The 18287-nt window shown below is 43.4% G+C and overlaps 1 protein-coding gene across 5 annotated transcripts in view; it reads left to right on the plus strand.

The window, feature by feature from the left end:
* LOC133549720 (serine/threonine-protein kinase PAK 6) overlaps positions 1-18287 on the plus strand; it is a 72697-nt gene that overhangs the window by 42279 nt on the left and 12131 nt on the right. For 3 of the 5 annotated variants that reach the window (XM_061895434.1, XM_061895433.1, XM_061895435.1), the window contains 3 exons: positions 1336-1989; positions 13820-14350; positions 17636-17769. In XM_061895434.1, the coding sequence (XP_061751418.1) occupies positions 1336-1989; positions 13820-14350; positions 17636-17769 (1319 nt within the window). Of the gene's footprint in view, positions 1-1014; positions 1244-1335; positions 1990-13819; positions 14351-17635; positions 17770-18287 lie in introns of those variants that run through there. The other 2 variants (XM_061895437.1, XM_061895436.1) reach the window with 2 other exon arrangements.

The following is an 18287-nucleotide window of genomic DNA, read 5'->3' on the forward strand; positions in this document are numbered from 1 at the left end:
GGCCAATTTAGTGTTGCCAATCAACCTATCTCTATATATATATAGCCATCCATCCATCCATCCATCCATTTCCTACCGCTTATTCCCTTTTGAGGTCGCAGTGGGCGCTGGCACCTATCTCAGCTACAATCGGGCGGAAGGCGGGGTACACCCTGGATATATTAATATATATGATATGTGTGTGTATATATATGATATGTGTGTGTATATGTATGATATGTGTGTGTATATGTATATATGAGGTAGATCACCTCGACTTGGTCATTTATTAAATAATTGATTAATGTTGAAAAACTTATTGGGGTGTTACCATTTAGTAGTCAATTGTACGGAATATGTACTGTACTGTGCAATCTACTAATACAAGTTTCAGTCAATCAATCAATGAATGCCTACTGAGCCTACGGTGCTGTTAAGTTATTGTGGCTCAATTTGCCTCTTTTTTATTTTATTGTATTATTCTTTAATATATATTATTGTTTTAGTTGCTTAAGAGATATTCCTGGCTCTGAATTTGCTCATTGCTATTTTTATGTTTTTGTGCATTATTTGTTGCCATAATGAGGTCACTCATCAGTTACTCAGTACTTGAGTAGTTTTGTCACAACATACTTTTTACTTTTACTCAAGTAAATATTTGAGTGTCTACTCCTTACTTTTATTTGAGTAAGAAATCTCTAAAGTAACAGTACTCTTACTTGAGTACAGTTTTTGGCTACTCTACCCACCTCTGCTGGTAAGTGCTGCTATTTGAGCTATTTTTAGAACAGGCCAGCGGGCTACTCATCTGGTCCTTACGGGTTACCTGGTGCCCGCGGGCACCGCGTTGGTGACCCCTGCCCTACAGTCTGCTGCAATCTTATTACAAACATGATCGGGATCTCACCTTTCTTGGAGGCGCTAGGTGAGATCTTATCTTTTGTTACCCCTCCCTTGTGATATGCGTGCTGTCTGAGCCATAAAAAAGGCTGTTAGCTGGCAGGAACTGAACATGACTTTGCCCTTAAAGTGACTAATGAGACACCCTGCACGCCCTGTTAGTGTTGCACTGGCAAAACAGCTTGCGGTTGTCTCGTTTCCTGTTAAAGCAAGCTCGAATCCTTTGCCTCAACATGCCTGCTGTGCAGCGCATAGCGTCAAAGTTTTCTTAAGGTTTGTTTTAAATATGCTCACTATTTGCATTGTCACAATTGCCACAGGGGGATTTGGTTTGATACTTGACAACGATGTCCTTTACACAATTGTGAGTCTAAATTTAACTCGGTGTTGAACAATGCTTATGTAACCCTTAGCTCATAATTCTTTTTCGGTACTCTAATGCCTCTTCTCTTTCAGACCATTGTGCGAGGGAGCATGATCGGTCATGGAGACTACATCGCAGCCATGATCAACGACATGAGCCGCCTGTCTGTGACCAGCTCTAATTCTCTGCGGAAGAGCAGTCCCTCAGCCAGGAAAAGGGCCAAGTCTTTGGGAAGGCTGGGAGAGGTGAGCGAGGGTGACGCCTACCAGTACGAAGGCCTGATTCAGGACGAGGAGGATGACGAGGATGCGGCTCAGGATCAGTGGCGGGACAAAGCGCGGAACATCCACAGTGAGACCAACACCCCTTATTTGGGCATGAAGAAGAGCATCACATTGCAGCCTAATGGGATTATACCAAAAACATCATCCACCTATGAAGTCAGTGATGGCCCGCTGGAGGGACCTTCTCAAACAGGCCAGAACATTACAGGGCCGAGTCGAGGCTCTTATATAGGCGCTGACGTGGGCAGCCCTCAGGAGAGAGTGATATGGAAGAGAGATTTCCAGCTGCCCAGGGGGATGCCACCGAATCAAATACCTGTGGCCTGTTTCTATAGCCCAGCTATGACTATGCAGCAGCACCAAGATCAGGGCGCAGTCCCCACAGAGCTACGGCCCAGTGTACCGATGTACATGCACCCTCAGAACAGCCCGGGGAGGCCTTTCTCCTCCTACGACCTGAAAGTAAGCCTGATAGTGCACCATGAGTTATACATGATTTATAGACCTCAACTCAATAGAACCTCTAGTGTGAACACCATAATTAATGGAACATAAGGGTTTTTGCGAACAAACCCAGCGTAAACCACTGTTGTCAGTTTATTGTAGACCTATCCATGTTGTATTGCGGTGTCTACAACTTGTTTAATTCAATTTTATTTGATGTTTATCAGTAGGGGATTGCAAGCCAATATTAATATCGAATATCAGTCCAATATCAGCAAAATAACAAAAATTGGGTTATGTCAATTTGCATCTCAAATCTTCGATATAAGCTCTGTTACATACAGTTTACTCATGCAAAGCTGGAAAGCCAGTTAACATCTAAATATGTTCTAATACGCACACAAGGTTATTTTTTTCTTGTTTTTTTCATAAAATAATTTACAAAAGGTAAACATGGTAGACTATAGCTTGGTTGCATTTGACGTCACATCTGTTTGTTTGTTTTTTGTGGTCTAATTCACACAATGGTCAAGCAGCAAGAGTGTAGCATTAAAACAAGTGAGAGTGAGTGTAAAGTTTAATCAAAAAATGCTGTATTGCTGTTCTGTTCTTAGGTGTTCCAATCGTTCAAATACAGATATAGAGTGTGTTGAAGGAAATAGCTCATAAAAATACAACTTAATACATTCGACCATGCTTGTGTCTACAGCGATCACTTTGTAAAATGTTTTTTTGAACATTTTATTTGTTTGACAAACTCTCTGTGATGCAATTGGGTTTATTCTCTACCATATTAGTTGTGTTTGATAGTAGAACTAAATGTAAGAAAAGACAAAATATTACATTAGTTTGTGTTCTTTTGTGGTTAGTATGTCTAACTGTAACTAAAAAGATTTGGTTGTGCAAATAAATTAATGTCATGTTAAGTCCTTGTAATAAATATTTTATTTTTGGTGCAATCCACCATATTTTCTTTCTTGATTTTCATAACAGAAACTAAAAGCTTAGTTGTTCTTGTGCAGGAAAGCCAAGCACTTTATTCCACACTTTGGACCACATTATAGCGTCTTTGAGGATATTTGTTAGCAATAAATATCTCGTAGACTCAACAGCATTTACTCAATCTTGATATCACTAGCAAACATTGCTGAACAACAGGGACATCTATTGCTAAATAATGAGACAAAATATGAACTACACATAATAAAAACAACTGCAGACATGAATTGTAGATGAGACTAATATCTGTATCAGGAAATCAACTGCAAACAAACTTACTGTCACGATCACAGCAGCACAGCCCTCGTTATGTCAATTAAGTACAATACTTGGCGATACATGAACAAGTCAACCTTTTTCTTTTACGGATTGATGTTAAAGTTGAGAACCCCTCAGATGTAAAGACATGATGTTACTCCAATTTTTATTCTCTAAATACCGTAAGTGTGTAAAGAAGTGAGGTAGTAGCAAGCAGTAACCTCTTGGTTTTTTAAGAGTATAAAAATCCACTCCATCCCATTCTAAAAAAATGTATTGTGATTGCCCTTATATATGCCTTTAAAGGCCTATTGAAACGAGATTTTCTTATTTAAACGGGGATAGCAGGTCCATTCTATGTGTCATACTTGATCATTTCCTGATATTGCCATATTTTTGCTGAAAGGATTTAGTAGAGAACATCCACGATAAAGTTTGCAACTTTCGGTGCTAAGACAATAGCCCTGCCTCTACCGGAAGTCACAGACGATGACGTCACCTGTTTGATGGCTCCTCACATATTCACATTTATTTTAATGGGAGCCTCCAACAAAAACAGCTATTCGTACCGAGAAAACGACAATTTCCCCATTAATTTGAGCAAAGATGAAAGATTCGTGTTTAAGGATATTGATAGCGACGGACTAGAAAAAAGAAAAAAAAACGTGATTGCATTGAGACGGATTCATATGTTTTTAGAGACATTTACCAGGATAACTCTGGGAAATCCCTTATCTTTCTGTTGTGTTGCTAGTGTATTAGTGAGTTTAACAGTACCTGATTGTCGGAAGTGTACGTCCACGGCCGGGTGTTGACGCGCAGTGTCTCAGGGAAGTCGACGGCAACTTTATGGGCGGCACAAGCTCAGCTATTATCCGGTAAGAAGCGACTTTTTAACCACAATTTTCTCACCGAAACCTGCTGGTTGACTTTCGGTTGGGATCCATGTCCGCTCTGATCCATAGTAAAGTTTCACCTCCGTGAATTTTAAACAAGGAATCACCGTGTGTTTGTGTGGCTAAAGGCTAAAGCTTCCCAACTCCATCTTTCTACTGTGACTTCTCCAATATTAATTGAACAAATTGCAAAAGATTCAGCAACATAGATCTCCAAAATACTGTGTAATTATGCTGTTAAAGCAGACAACTTTTAGCTGTGTGTGTACGCAGTGCTCATATTCCTAACAGCCTGTGATGTCAAGCGTACACGTCATCATTACGCAACGTTTTCAAGAAAAAACTCCCGGGAAATTTAAAATTGCAATTTAGTAAACTAAAAAGGCCTTATTGGCATGTGTTGCAATGTTAATATTTCATCATTGATATATAAACTATCAGACTGCGTGGTGGGTAGTAGTAGGTTTCAGTAGGCCTTTAAAGCTTTCAAAATAGCCTAAATCTGCACAGAATCAGGTAAATAAACAGTATCCTTATAGGACTTACACCATCACCTGAAACCTGGAAGTGCCGGATGTCCCTCCAGTTCACATGATTGCAACCCACCTAAAGGATACTAGGAGCTAGCAAATCCACAATAGCAAAGCACACAATAGCAAACAACATTGCAGTCTAAAACACAACCTTTGACAATAGCAACAAGTATATAACAATTATAGTTGCATATTACTTACAGCTACACTGGGCTTGATCTACTAAAGGCTCAAAAAGACGTGCAAACTTGATAGACCACACAAAGCTGATCAACTAAAATTAGACTTTGCTGTCTCCATGACTATTTAGAATATATGCTGATAATCAAAAGGCCCATAATACTGGGAGGAGAAGATGCAAATTTATTATACAGCACACGCAATGCGATTTATCAACACTTCTCACCATTTTTCGACAACTATTTTGCTTTGTATTTTGCACAGGGGTCCCCAAAGTTTTTGACTCGGGGGGCCGCATTGGGGTAAAGAAGTGTGGCATATATATATATATATATATATATATATATATATATATATATATATATATATATATATATATATATATATATATATATATATATATATATATATATATATATATATATATATATATATATATCTCCTCTCTGAGCTGCCACCTTACCGTGGTAGAAGAGTTTGCGTGTCCCAATGATCCTAGGAGCTATGTTGTCTGGGGGCTTTAAGCCCCCCTGGTAGGGTCTCCCAAGGCAAACTGGTCCTAGGTGAAGGACCAGACAAAGAGCAGCTCAAAAACCTCTATGAAAAGTAAAAACAAAGGACCCAGATTTCCCTCGCCCGGACGCGGGTCACCGGGGTCCCCCTCTGGAGCCAGGCCCGGAGGTGGGGCACGATGGCGAGCGCCTGGTGGCCGGGCCTGTTCCCATGGGGCCCGGCCGGGCACAGCCCGAAGAGGCAACGTGGGTCACCCCTCCAATGGGCTCACCACCCATAGCAGGGGCCATAGAGGTCGGGTGCATTGGGAGCTGGGCGGCAGCCGAAGGCAGGGCACTTGGCGGTCCGATCCTCGGCTACATAAGCTCGCTCTTGGGACGTGGAACGTCACCTCACTGGGGGGAAAGGAGCATGAGCTAGTGCGCGAAGTAGAGAAATTCCGGCTGAATGTAGTCGGACTCACTTCGACGCACAGCAAGGGCTCTGGAACCACTTCTCTTGAAAGGGGATGGACTCTCTTTCACTCTGGCGTGGCCGGCAGTGAGAGGCGACGGGCTGGGGTGGCAATTCTGGTTGCCCCCCGGCTTAAAGCCTGCACGTTGGAGTTCAACCCAGTGGACGAAAGGGTAGCCTCCCTCCGCCTTCGGGTGGGGGGAAGGGTCCTGACTGTTGTTTGCGCTTACGCACCAAACAACAGTTCAGAGTACCCACCCTTTTTGGGTACACTCGAGGGAGTACTGGAAAGTGCTCCCCCGGGTGATTCCCTTGTTCTGCTGGGGGACTTCAACGCTCATGTTGGTAACGACAGTGAAACCTGGAGAGGCGTGATTGGGAAGAATGGTCGCCCGGATCTGAACCCGAGTGGTGTTTTGTTATTGGACTTCTGTGCTCGTCACAGTTTGTCCATAACAAACACCATGTTCAAACATAAGGGTGTCCATATGTGCACTTGGCACCAGGACACCCTAGGCCGCAGTTCCATGATCGACTTTGTAGTTGTGTCATCGGATTTGCGGCCTCATGTTTTGGACACTCGGGTAAAGAGAGGGGCGGAGCTTTCTACCGATCACCACCTGGTGGTGAGTTGGCTGCGATGGTGGGGGAGGATGCCGGACATACCTGGCAGGCCCAAACGCATTGTGAGGGTTTGCTGGGAACGTCTGGCAGAGTCTCCTGTCAGACAAAGTTTCAATTCCCACCTCCGGAAGAACTTTGAACATGTCACGAGGGAGGTGCTGGACATTGAGTCCGAGTGGACCATGTTCCGCACCTCTATTGTCGAGGCGGCTGATCGGAGCTGTGGCCGCAAGGTAGTTGGTGCTTGTCGTGGCGGTAATCCTAGAACCCGCTGGTGGACACCAGCGGTGAGGGATGCCGTCAAGCTGAAGAAGGAGTCCTACCGGGTTCTTTTGGCTCATAGGACTCCAGAGGCAGTGGACAGGTACCGACAGGCCAAGCGGTGTGCAGCTTCGGCGGTCACAGAGGCAAAAACTCGGACATGGGAAGAGTTTGGGGAAGCCATGGAAAATGACTTCCGGATGGCTTCGAAGCGATTCTGGACCACCATCCGCCGCCTCAGGAAGGGGAAGCAGTGCACTGTCAACACCGTGTATGGTGCGGATGGTGTTCTGCTGACCTCAACTGCGGATGTTGTGGATAGGTGGAAGGAATACTTTGAAGACCTCCTCAATCCCACCAACACGTCTTCCTATAAGGAAGCAGTGCCTGGGGAATCTGTGCTGGACTCTCCTATTTCTGGGGCTGAGGTTGCTGAGGTAGTTAAAAAGCTCCTCGGTGGCAAGGCCCCAGGGGTGGATGAGATCCGCCCGGAGTTCCTTAAGGCTCTGGATGCTGTGGGGCTGTCTTGGTTGGCAAGACTCTGCAGCATCGCGTGGACATCGGGGGCAGTAGCTCTGGATTGGCAGACCGGGGTGGTGGTTCCTCTCTTTAAGAAGGGGGACCGGAGGGTGTGTTCCAACTATCGTGGGATCACACTCCTCAGCCTTCCCGGTAAGGTTTATTCAGGTGTACTGGAGAGGAGACTACGCCGGATAGTCGAACCTCGGATTCAGGAGGAACAGTGTAGTTTTCATCCTGGTCGTGGAACTGTGGACCAGCTCTATACTCTCGGCAGGGTTCTTGAGGGTGCATGGGAGTTTGCCCAACCAGTCTACATGTGCTTTGTGGACTTGGAGAAGGCATTCGACCGTGTCCCTCGGGAAGTCCTGTGGGGAGTGCTCAGAGAGTATGGGGTATCGGACTGTCTTATTATGGCAGTTCGATCCCTGTACGATCAGTGTCAGAGCTTGGTCCGCATTGCTGGCAGTAAGTCGGACACGTTTCAGGTGAGGGTTGGACTCCGCCAAGGTTGCCCTTTGTCACCGATTCTGTTCATAACTTTCATGGACAGAATTTCTAGGCGCAGTCAAGGCATTGAGGGGTTCCGGTTTGGTGGCCACGGGATTAGGTCTCTGCTTTTTGCAGACGATGTGGTCCTGTTGGCTTCATCTGGCCGGGATCTTCAGCTCTCACTGGATCGGTTCGCAGCCGAGTGTGAAGCGGCCGGAATGAGAATCAGCACCTCCAAATCCGAGTCCATGGTTCTCTCCCGGAAAAGGGTGGAGTGCCATCTCTGGGTTGGGGAGGAGACCCTGCCCCAAGTGGAGGAGTTCAAGTACCTAGGAGTCTTGTTCACGAGTGGGGGAAGAGTGGATCGTGAGATCGACAGGCGGATCGGTGCGGCGTCTTCAGTAATGCGGACGTTGTACCGATCTGTTGTGGTGAAGAAGGAGCTGAGCCGGAAGGCAAAGCTTTCAATTTACCGATCGATCTACGTTCCCATCCTCACCTATGGTCATGAGCTTTGGGTCATGACCGAAAGGATAAGATCACGGGTACAAGCGGCCGAAATGAGTTTCCTCCGCCGTGTGGTGGGGCTCTCCCTTAGAGATAGGGTGAGAAGCTCTGTCATCCGGGAGGAACTCAAAGTAAATCCGCTGCTCCTCCACATCGAGAGGAGCCAGATGAGGTGGTTCGGGCATCTGGTCAGGATGCCACCCGAACGCCTCCCGAGGGAGGTGTTTAGGGCACGTCCAACCGGTAGGAGGCCACGGGGAAAACCCAGGACACGTTGGGAAGACTATGTCTCCCGGCTGGCCTGGGAACCCCTCGGGATCCCCCGGGAAGAGCTAGACGAAGTGGCTGGGGAGAGGGAAGTCTGGGCTTCCCTGCTTAGGCTGCTGCCCCCGCAACCCGACCTCGGATAAGCGGAAGAAGATGGATGGATGGATGGATGGAATATATATATATATCCGCCTGTCGATCTCACGATCCACTCTTCCCCCACTCGTGAACAAGACTCCTAGGTACTTGAACTCCATGAATTGATTAACGTGGACCCCGACTTAAACAAGTTGAAAAACTTATTCGGGTGTTACCATTTAGTAGTCAATTGTACGGAATATGTACTGTACTGTGCAATCTACTAATAAAAGTATCAATTAATCAATCAATCAATCCTCCACTTGGGGCAGGGTCTCCTCCCCAACCCGGAGATGGCACTCCACCAGAGATTGACAGGCGGATCGGTGCGGCGTCTTCAGTAATGCGAACGTTGTATCGATCCGTTGTGGGGAAGAAGGAGCTAAGCCGGAAGGCAAAGCTCTCAATTTACCGGTCGATCTACGTTCCCATCCTCACCTATGGTCATGACCGAAAGGATAAGATCACGGGTACAAGCGGCCGAATTGAGTTTCCTCCGCCGGGTGGCAGGGCTCTCCCTTAGAGATAGGGTGAGAAGCTCTGCCATCCGGGAGGAACTCAAAGTAAAGCCGCTGCTTCTCCACATCGAGAGGAGCCAGATGACGTGGCTCGGGCATCTGGTCAAGATGCCACCCAAACGCCTCCCTAGGGAGGTGTTTAGGGCACGTCCAGTCGGCAGGAGGCCACGGGGAAGACCCAGGACACGTTGGGAAGACTATGTCTCCCGGCTGGCCTGGGAACGCCTCGGGATCCCCCGGGAAGAGCTAGACGAAGTGGCTGGTGAGAGGGAAGTCTGGGTTTCCCTGCTTAGGCTGCTGCCCCCCGCGACCCGACCTCGGATAAGCGGAAGATGATGGATGGATGGATGGATGGAATATATATATATATATATATATATATATATATATATATATATATATATATATATATATGAGTGTGTATATATATACACACTCATATATATATATATATTTATATATATATATGAGTGTGTATATATATATACACACACACACACATATATATATATATGAGTGTGTATATATCTATACACACTCATATATATATATATATATATATATATGTGTGTGTGTGTGTATATATATATATATACACACACACACACACACATATATATATATATATATATATATATATATATGAGTGTGTATATATATATACACACATATATATATATATATATATATATATATATATGAGTGTGTATATATATATACACACATATATATATATATATATATATATACATATATATATATGTGTGTGTGTGTGTGTGTGTGTATATATACACACACATATGTATATATACAGTATATATACATGTTTGTGTGTATATATACACACACATATGTATATATACAGTATATATATATGTGTATACATGTATATGGTAATTGTAATTGTAGATGCGGACAGAATCACTGCGTTCAGAGCATCTTTCTTGTCCGGACACTCTTCCTCTGCAACAACGGTCAAATACTTCTTTACAAACTCCCCATCAGTGAACGCCTTTCGACAGCTTGCAATTAGTTTAGCTACCTTGAAGGTGGCCAAAATTAATGCCAGATTTGCCTGTGTTTTACGCAGAATTGTACTCTGCTGTGCAGCAAATTCACAATTTAGCATTGTCAGCTTTTCTCTTCTCACTTTGCCCAGTAAAGCTCACATACTGCCCTCCGTGGCCAGTTTCATAGTGTCGCCGAATGTTCAGTTCTTTAAACATCGGCACTGTCTTTTTGCAGATTAGTCAAACTGCAAAAATTCTAAATCCAACACTCTGAAATTATTTTATGTTTCCCCTACGATTTCACCAAGACCACGCACCTGACGTCACGTTATCGATGGTAAAATGCATTTTTAGACAATATTATTTGCCTTAGCTGCTAGGGGACCACAAGAGTAACATGCGGTACAAAATGGATTAATGGATGGTTTAGGTAGGACAGATGAAAAAATAGTAATTAAAACAAAATATATATATTTTTTACTTGGGACTTCCATGGGCCAGATTTTGGACGCTGGCGGGCTGTAACCGGGCCGTAGTTTGGGGACCACTGATTTGGCATGTCTGAAAAGTATGTGCAAACTGATACAGAAACGCACATGACTGTGAGAGAGGAGGAGCTCCCGCTGCAAAAACAGACGACGGACCGAGAATCCTGTCCTATGAGTGTGTCAACATATGTGGACTGTCAGAAATGATAAATATTAAACATATCTAAAACTAAAATCCATCCATCCATCTATTTTCTACCGCTTGTCCCTTTTCGGAGTTGCGAAGGTGCTGCAGCCTATCTCAGCTGCATTCGGCTGGTACACCCTGGACAAGTCGCCAGCTCATCACAGTAAAACTAAAATTTATAATTTTATAGTTGCACGCTGGTTGACTTAAGGGACTGATTAAAATGTAAGTGTCATAGTGCCTATAGGTGTTTTATTTTAATTTTTTGTTATTTAATTTAGTAAATGTATTACTACATGATATTTTTTATAAAAAAAGGTCTTTCATCATGCATTTTCTTGCATTTGAGTCATTCCAGTTGCACCACTGTTAGTCTGCTAAAAATGTATCTGTTGTCTGAGTTGTGATTCAGAAAATCTGTTACAGATAATAAATGTGTGCTGGTGGTACAGCACATCGCACACAGATAGGAGAATGATAACATGAATGTGTAGTAAATGAAAGTCTCCGTGGTGAAAGCCGCGTAGAGTCACAAAAACCTCTTTCAAATTAGGCGGTCTGCACCAGTTACGGATAGCACATGCAATGTTAGTAGATCGCGTGCAACACGCCAACTAATAGTACACACTATTTTATACATTGCAAACGCTGTTTAGCACCTGGTATTTGGAGCTTGGTAAATCCGGCCTAAAGTCACCAATGCACAAGCGTACTGGAACACATCCACTAACAAACGTGTATCCATCATTCAATTTGCTGTCTCATGAGCTTAACTTGATGAATTATTGTGACCTTTTAAGTATTAATAAATAAACATAACTACTCTACTTCAATTTAAAGTCATCATAAGTCCATTTGAGTTAAATAGGTTAGGTTAAGTATTCATACCAAGCATTGTTTTCAGTTTGAGAAATTTCACTTGATCAAACCTTTTCCAACATTTCACACTACAAAATAATACAATTATATACCAAGATTCATGTAAATATTGTATCGGGGTTAAAATAATTAAAAATTCAATGCTCAAGACTCCAATATTTTTATCGTATCAGAAGTGAAAACGTTGGGCTTGCTCTATTTATCATGATAACTAGGGCATTTTTGTGATGGGATTTCATAGAGGCAACAGAAAAAGCAAAACAAGCGTATGAAGTTAATCCTTTAGATGATCCGTGACATCGTCCGTCTCTGATGCCAGTGTGCCACAAACACCCGCTGCTGCTGTCTGCCTGACATGGCCAAGGAGTCACAGGAACACGTTTTAACAGCAATAGGTGGCAAAATGACCACCTTGATTAAGCAATTCATGTCCTCACAAATTTTTATTCGAATATGAAGTATTGCCGGAAAAATTTATTTTGTGTCCTTGCCTCGACCTTCTTGACTTTGTGGGAATCAAATGTTGGCAGAGCTGGAACGACCACCTCTGAATGCCTGTTCAAATGTACGTACGTCAGCCGTGAAGTTGGTGTGAGGTAGCATACATTTTCGCATCAACCATAGTCTTGATACATCTCCTCTTTGCCGTGAAAAAAGTCGTACGCCAGGTTTTTGTGCGTAAGCAAGCTTGTGACATGAGGGCCCATATACTGTACATGACAATAAAAAATAGTTTTTGAAAATACAGTTTAAAATAAACCAAGAAAGGGTGGGGGGACCTACTATATGCTGCTGAGGTTTTGCAAGATTTGCTTTAAGACTTGCGAGAATCTGTTGGAGTCTTGAGAGACATGCCGAAGTCTTGTAACATTTGTTCAGGGCTCAGTAGATCTGCTAAACTCTAATTAACTCTAATTGGTACCCTCCTGTTGAAGTGTCACAAAAAACTCCACAAAAAGCAAAGGAATGTGGTGGTAAAGTTCTGATTTGATGTCATGTTTTGTTTGTTCTGGATTTTTTTAATGAAAATGCACACATTTTCTCCACATTTGACTTCAAATCAAATCAAATCAAATCAACTTTATTTATAAAGCACATTTAAAATTTGCCACAGGGGTAGCCAAAGTGCTGTACAATGGGCAAGTTAAAAGATAATACGAGGAGCGAGCAAACAACACAACAGAAACAGAACATGATAAAAACTAAATAAATAAAACATAAACCATAAAAACAGGTTCACAGCAGGTGTATAATGGGGCGCCATTGCAGGATGGATATCTCTCAGTGTTAAAAGCCAAGGGATAAAAGTATGTTTTTAAGAGGGATTTAAAAACAGGAAGAGAGGAGGCTTGTCTAACACTCAGAGCTAGGTCGTTCCAGAGCTTGGGAGCAGCAGCGGCGAAAGCTCTGTCACCTCTAAGCTTCAGCCTTGTGTCAGGGACCGTCAGTAGCAGCTGATCGGCTGATCTTAGGGATCGAGTGGGGCAGTAAAGCTGAAGGAGGTCGGAGACATATGTTGGCGCGAGGTTTTTTAGACATTTAAAAGCAAATAGAAGGAGTTTAAAATTGATTCGATAACGCACAGGGAGCCAGTGAAGGGACGCTAATATAGGGGTGATGTGCTCACGTCTGCGGGTCTGTGTTAGCAGACGAGCAGCAGAGTTTTGCACGAGCTGCAGCTGGGCAAGGGAGGCCTGGCTAATGCCTACATACATGGCATTGCAGTAGTCTAAACGATTTGAGATAAAGGCGTGAATTAATTTCTCGAGATCATGAGTAATTCAATGAGTAATTTCACAGCAGGCTTTATTTAGATGCTCCATTGCATATATGCGTTATTGAAAAGTTACCCATGAATCATTTTCAGTTTAGGTTGTAGAGCATCTTTATTAATTGTATATTGATTTGCATTACTGTGGGATTAATTTCAGTTGAATGGAAATGCAGTTTAGCATTAAAGTTGAGTCAATAGTGAGGGAGTGTTTGCTTTGCAAAATCTTAATAAGGGTATGTCAACATGGTTGATATGAGGTAAAGTCAATGCAGAGGTTTTGGTTTTATTGTTCATATTCTGGTGCTGAATATCACTCACTGTATGTTTGATCTTCTTATTTCTAATTGTGCAGACGGATTCAGCAGTGAGATACCACTCCGGCTTCTTGCCAGCTGGAACCAGCAGTCCGCTTCAGAGCGGCGTCCGACCTCAGTGGACTGTGCGTTCCTCCGCCAGCTACACTTTAGGACTGTCCCCCAATATAGGACTGAGGCCCAATGGACCAGAGCCTTACCTGCGACATTCTGGGTGCCCTAATCCTCCTTACCCACGGCAGGACAGCCCATCCCAACCTCGGCCCTCCCCTACAGGCTCCCTAGCCACCAGTCCCCCAGGCACATGCTCACCTGCCTTCAGGCCCCCACACCCTTCACCCAGGCCGCCGCCAGACCCTCCGAAGGTGACGCATGAACAGTTCAAGGCAGCCCTGCAGATGGTGGTGGATAAGGGCGATCCGCGATCTTACCTGGAGAACTTTGTGAAGATCGGGGAGGGTTCCACAGGGGTGGTGTGCATCGCCACAGAGAAGCACAGTGGCCGGCAAGTGGCTGTGAAGATGATGGACCTGCGGCGACAGCAGAGGAGAGAGCTGCTTTTTAACGAGGTACATCTCTAAAACAGCGAACATGTTGTCTGGATTGGCTGGGGAAATTAACCAACCAAAAACAGCCTTTGAAATGTTGAACTATTACAACAGTAAGTGCAGCTTTGGAGATACTTTGCACTTCATTAAACACACGATATTGAGCCCCATCAGCCATTTAATGCTTTCATATATTTTGCGGGCTGCCTCAGTTATGGGCCATGTAATAGCCCAAAGTTACAGCCCTTTACGGTGCCCTTGCACAGCTGCTTTACTGGCACTTGATAGCTAAAAATATGCAAAGATGAGATGCCAGTCAAAATGAAGCCATTATTTGCTAAGTAACTCAACAAATGTATTTCACTATGTGGTTAAAAATATGCATGCTTTAGTATCACAAATTAATGCCAATTAGGCTGTTTAAAAGAAAATATGATAATAATCAACCATAAAAAAACGATTCATTTGATTAGAAAAATCATGAATTTACATTTTGCTGCGTCAATTAATCATTTGAGTGTATCCAATACAAATGGATAGAATCTGGACCGCATGGATTAAATATGCGGGCATAGTTTCCGCACGGCCACTGCAATGGTGCTATCTGTGTGGCTGTGAACAGTGGATAGTTTTTTAAAATATTCTATTTTTATCAATTCAAACAAGTTGAAATTTCTTTTTCAGTGTTGATAATTTGCATTTATTAGAAAATAGAATAAAGGTTATGGCAAGCAATTTTCTTTGTCTATTTATTTATTTCAACTGTTTGCCCTAAAATAAGCGTCAAGGCTATATGTGTGTTTCATCTATTACTCAATTATTTCAATAAACTAATTGATAGCTTACCCGATTACTGAAATAATCAATAGCTGCAGCCCTAAACATGTATGATGAAATGGTATAACCTAACTATATAAAGTGGATCCATCCATCCATCCATTTTCTACCGCTTATTCCCTTTCGGGGTCGCGGGGGGCGCCGGCGCCTATCTCAGCTACAATCGGGCGGAAGGCGGGGTACACCCTGGGCAAGTCGCCACCTCATCGCAGGGCCAACACAGATAGACAGACAACATTCACACTCACATTCACACACTAAAGTAGATCATTCTACAAATAACTATGTTGAACATTACAGTACATATTGTATCCATATAATGATATACATATATAATGTATTATTATTGTTATTATTATATCACATTCACACAGCATGGCTCAGACGATAGAGTCTTGTTCTTGAGTGAGGTAAGAGTGGATCGTGAGATCGACAGGCGGATCGGTGCGGCGTCTTCAGTAATGCGGACGCTGTATCGATCTGTTGTGGTGAAGAAGGAGCTGAGCCGGAAGGGAAAGCTCTCAATTTACCGGTCGAACTGCGTTCCCATCCTGGCCTATGGTCATGAGTAGGGGTAGGAAACCTTTGGCTCTCGAGCATACATGTGGCTCTTTTGATGACTGCATCTGGCTCTCCGATAAATCTTAGCTGAAATTGCTTAACACGATAAGTAATTAATAGTTAATCACAGTCAGGGGCGCCGGAAAGTGTGTGCGGGGGGGTAAAGGAGACGGATTCTAGGGGCCAATGATGGAGGGGGGGCCCAGAGAGGCCCCTAATGATGATGAAATTATAATACAGAAAAAATAATGACACTAACTTGGGGGCCCTGTAAAGATTCTTTTCATGGGGCCCAAAATCCCTAGCACCACCCCTGATCACAGTGTTAAAAATAACATTCAAATTATAAAACATTCTCGTGCATTTTAATCCAACCATTTGTTTTCTATTGCACCTGTTCAAGATGTCCCATAATGATAAGAACTATTTATTATTGGTTAGCTTTAGAATAACAATGTTATTAAAAAGAATAAGAGACTTATTATACTCTAAAAATGTCTTAAAAATGCACGCATTTAGTTGTATTCAGTGTTAAAAAATATTAAATGGGTCTCACGGAAATACATTTTCAAATACTTGGCTTTCATGGCAATCTCAGCCAAAAAGGTTCCCGCCCCCTGGTCATGAGCTTTGGGAAGTCTGGGCTTCTCTGCTTAGGCTGCTGCCCCGCGACCCGACCTCGGCTAAGCGGAAGAAGATGGATGGTTGGATGGATAGTTGTGAAGTGAAGTGAATTATATTTATATAGCGCTTTTTCTCTAGTGACTCAAAGCGCTTTACATAGTGAAACCCAATATCTAATTTTTACATTTAAACCAGTGTGGGTGGCATTGGAAGCAGGTGGGTAAAGTGTCTTGCCCAATGACACAACGGCAGTGACTAGGATGGCGGAAGCAGGGATCGAACCTACAACCCTCAAGTTGCTGGCACGGCCGCTCTACCAACAGAGCTATACCGCCCCACATCAACATCAACTTTGCCATAGCGTTCATTCTTGTTTGAACAAATGCACATCATTAACTTTAAAACTGCACTTTAAACGTGTGCATTTATAAAAAAAAAAAAACAAGTAGATAGAATTTGCCAATTGCCCTGATCATGCCACTCACACACCGCCGCTCTCAGAAGCCGCACGAAAACAATGTTTGCATGTTAAAGTCCGAGTACTCCATGCTGTCCAGACTTTTCAAACATTTTGTCATTCAAACAACAGAATATAAATCAGTGCTTTTTTTCCCCTCTTGAATTTAATTAATCGGTGCAGCTTTAACATATACAAGAAATACTGTACTGTATATGTTATATACTTATATATTCTTATCAATTATATGAATTGGTTACTCCCTTAGAGATAGGGTGAGAAGCTCTGCCATCCGGGAGTAGCTCAACGTAAAGCCGCTGCTCCTCCACATCGAGAGGAGCCAGATGAGGTGGTTCGGGCATCTAGTCAGCATGCCACCCGAACGCCTCCTTAGGGAGGTGTTTAGGGCGCGTCCAGCTGGTAGGAGGCCACGGGGAAGACCCAGGACACGTTGGGAAGACTATGTCTCCCGGCTGGCCTGGGAACGCCTCGGGATCCCCCGGGAAGAGCTAGACGAAGTGGATGGAGAGAGGGAAGTCTGGGCTTCCCTGCTTAGGCTGCTGCCCCCCGCGACCCGACCTCGGATAAGCGGAAGATGATGGATGGATGGATGGATGGATGGATGAATTTCTACATTAAATATCTCAATAATAATTGACAATGAAATTCACATTACTCCTATATACACAATACATTTGTTCTCATCATATTGCATCTTGTGTTTGCAGCCATTGCAGCTGTGCTAACGTTACAAACACAATTGAGTTAAAAATTCAATACCAAGTCAGAATTGTCTAATGTATAATAATATCCGTTTTGTTTTGCAGGTGGTGATCATGCGGGACTACCAGCACAGAAATGTAGTGGAGATGTACAAATCTGCCCTAGTGGAAGAAGAACTGTGGGTTATCATGGAGTATCTGCAAGGGGGAGCACTAACAAACATTGTGTCTGAAACCAGGTAGGAAATGGCCCAATCTCTTCATGATAGGTTATTTTCTACAGTTGGGTAAATATACATACAACCACAAGAGGGCAGTGCGGTACCGACTAGTGTCTTTTCAGCAATGATCTTGGCCGTTGACAAAGGTGCAGTCTGCAGGGAAACAATTCCCAGAATGTTTGCCATTGTGTGATGGTGTTAAACTAAATGTTTAACATATTTTCCCTATAAGTCACGTGTAAAATGTGTATTGGCCAATCGCATTTTTGTAACAGCACCGTAAGATTTGTAAGATGTAGTGATTTAACAACAACAACAACAACAACAACAAATCAATAATAGATATACAACACCACTGTGCTGAGATTTATTATAACCCCCAGTCATACTTGAAATACGATTAAATACTTTGTCAAAAATATAACGGTTTGTTGGGTGACTCTCTGTCTACAGCACCTCAAAGGAGAGCACCGAGCCGCTGAGATTGGGGCGCCGCCATCGTTGATTATACAGACAAATAAATGAGGGAACTTACT

This window comes from Nerophis ophidion, linkage group LG03, assembly GCF_033978795.1.
Source record: "Nerophis ophidion isolate RoL-2023_Sa linkage group LG03, RoL_Noph_v1.0, whole genome shotgun sequence".
NCBI lineage: Eukaryota > Metazoa > Chordata > Actinopteri > Syngnathiformes > Syngnathidae > Nerophis > Nerophis ophidion.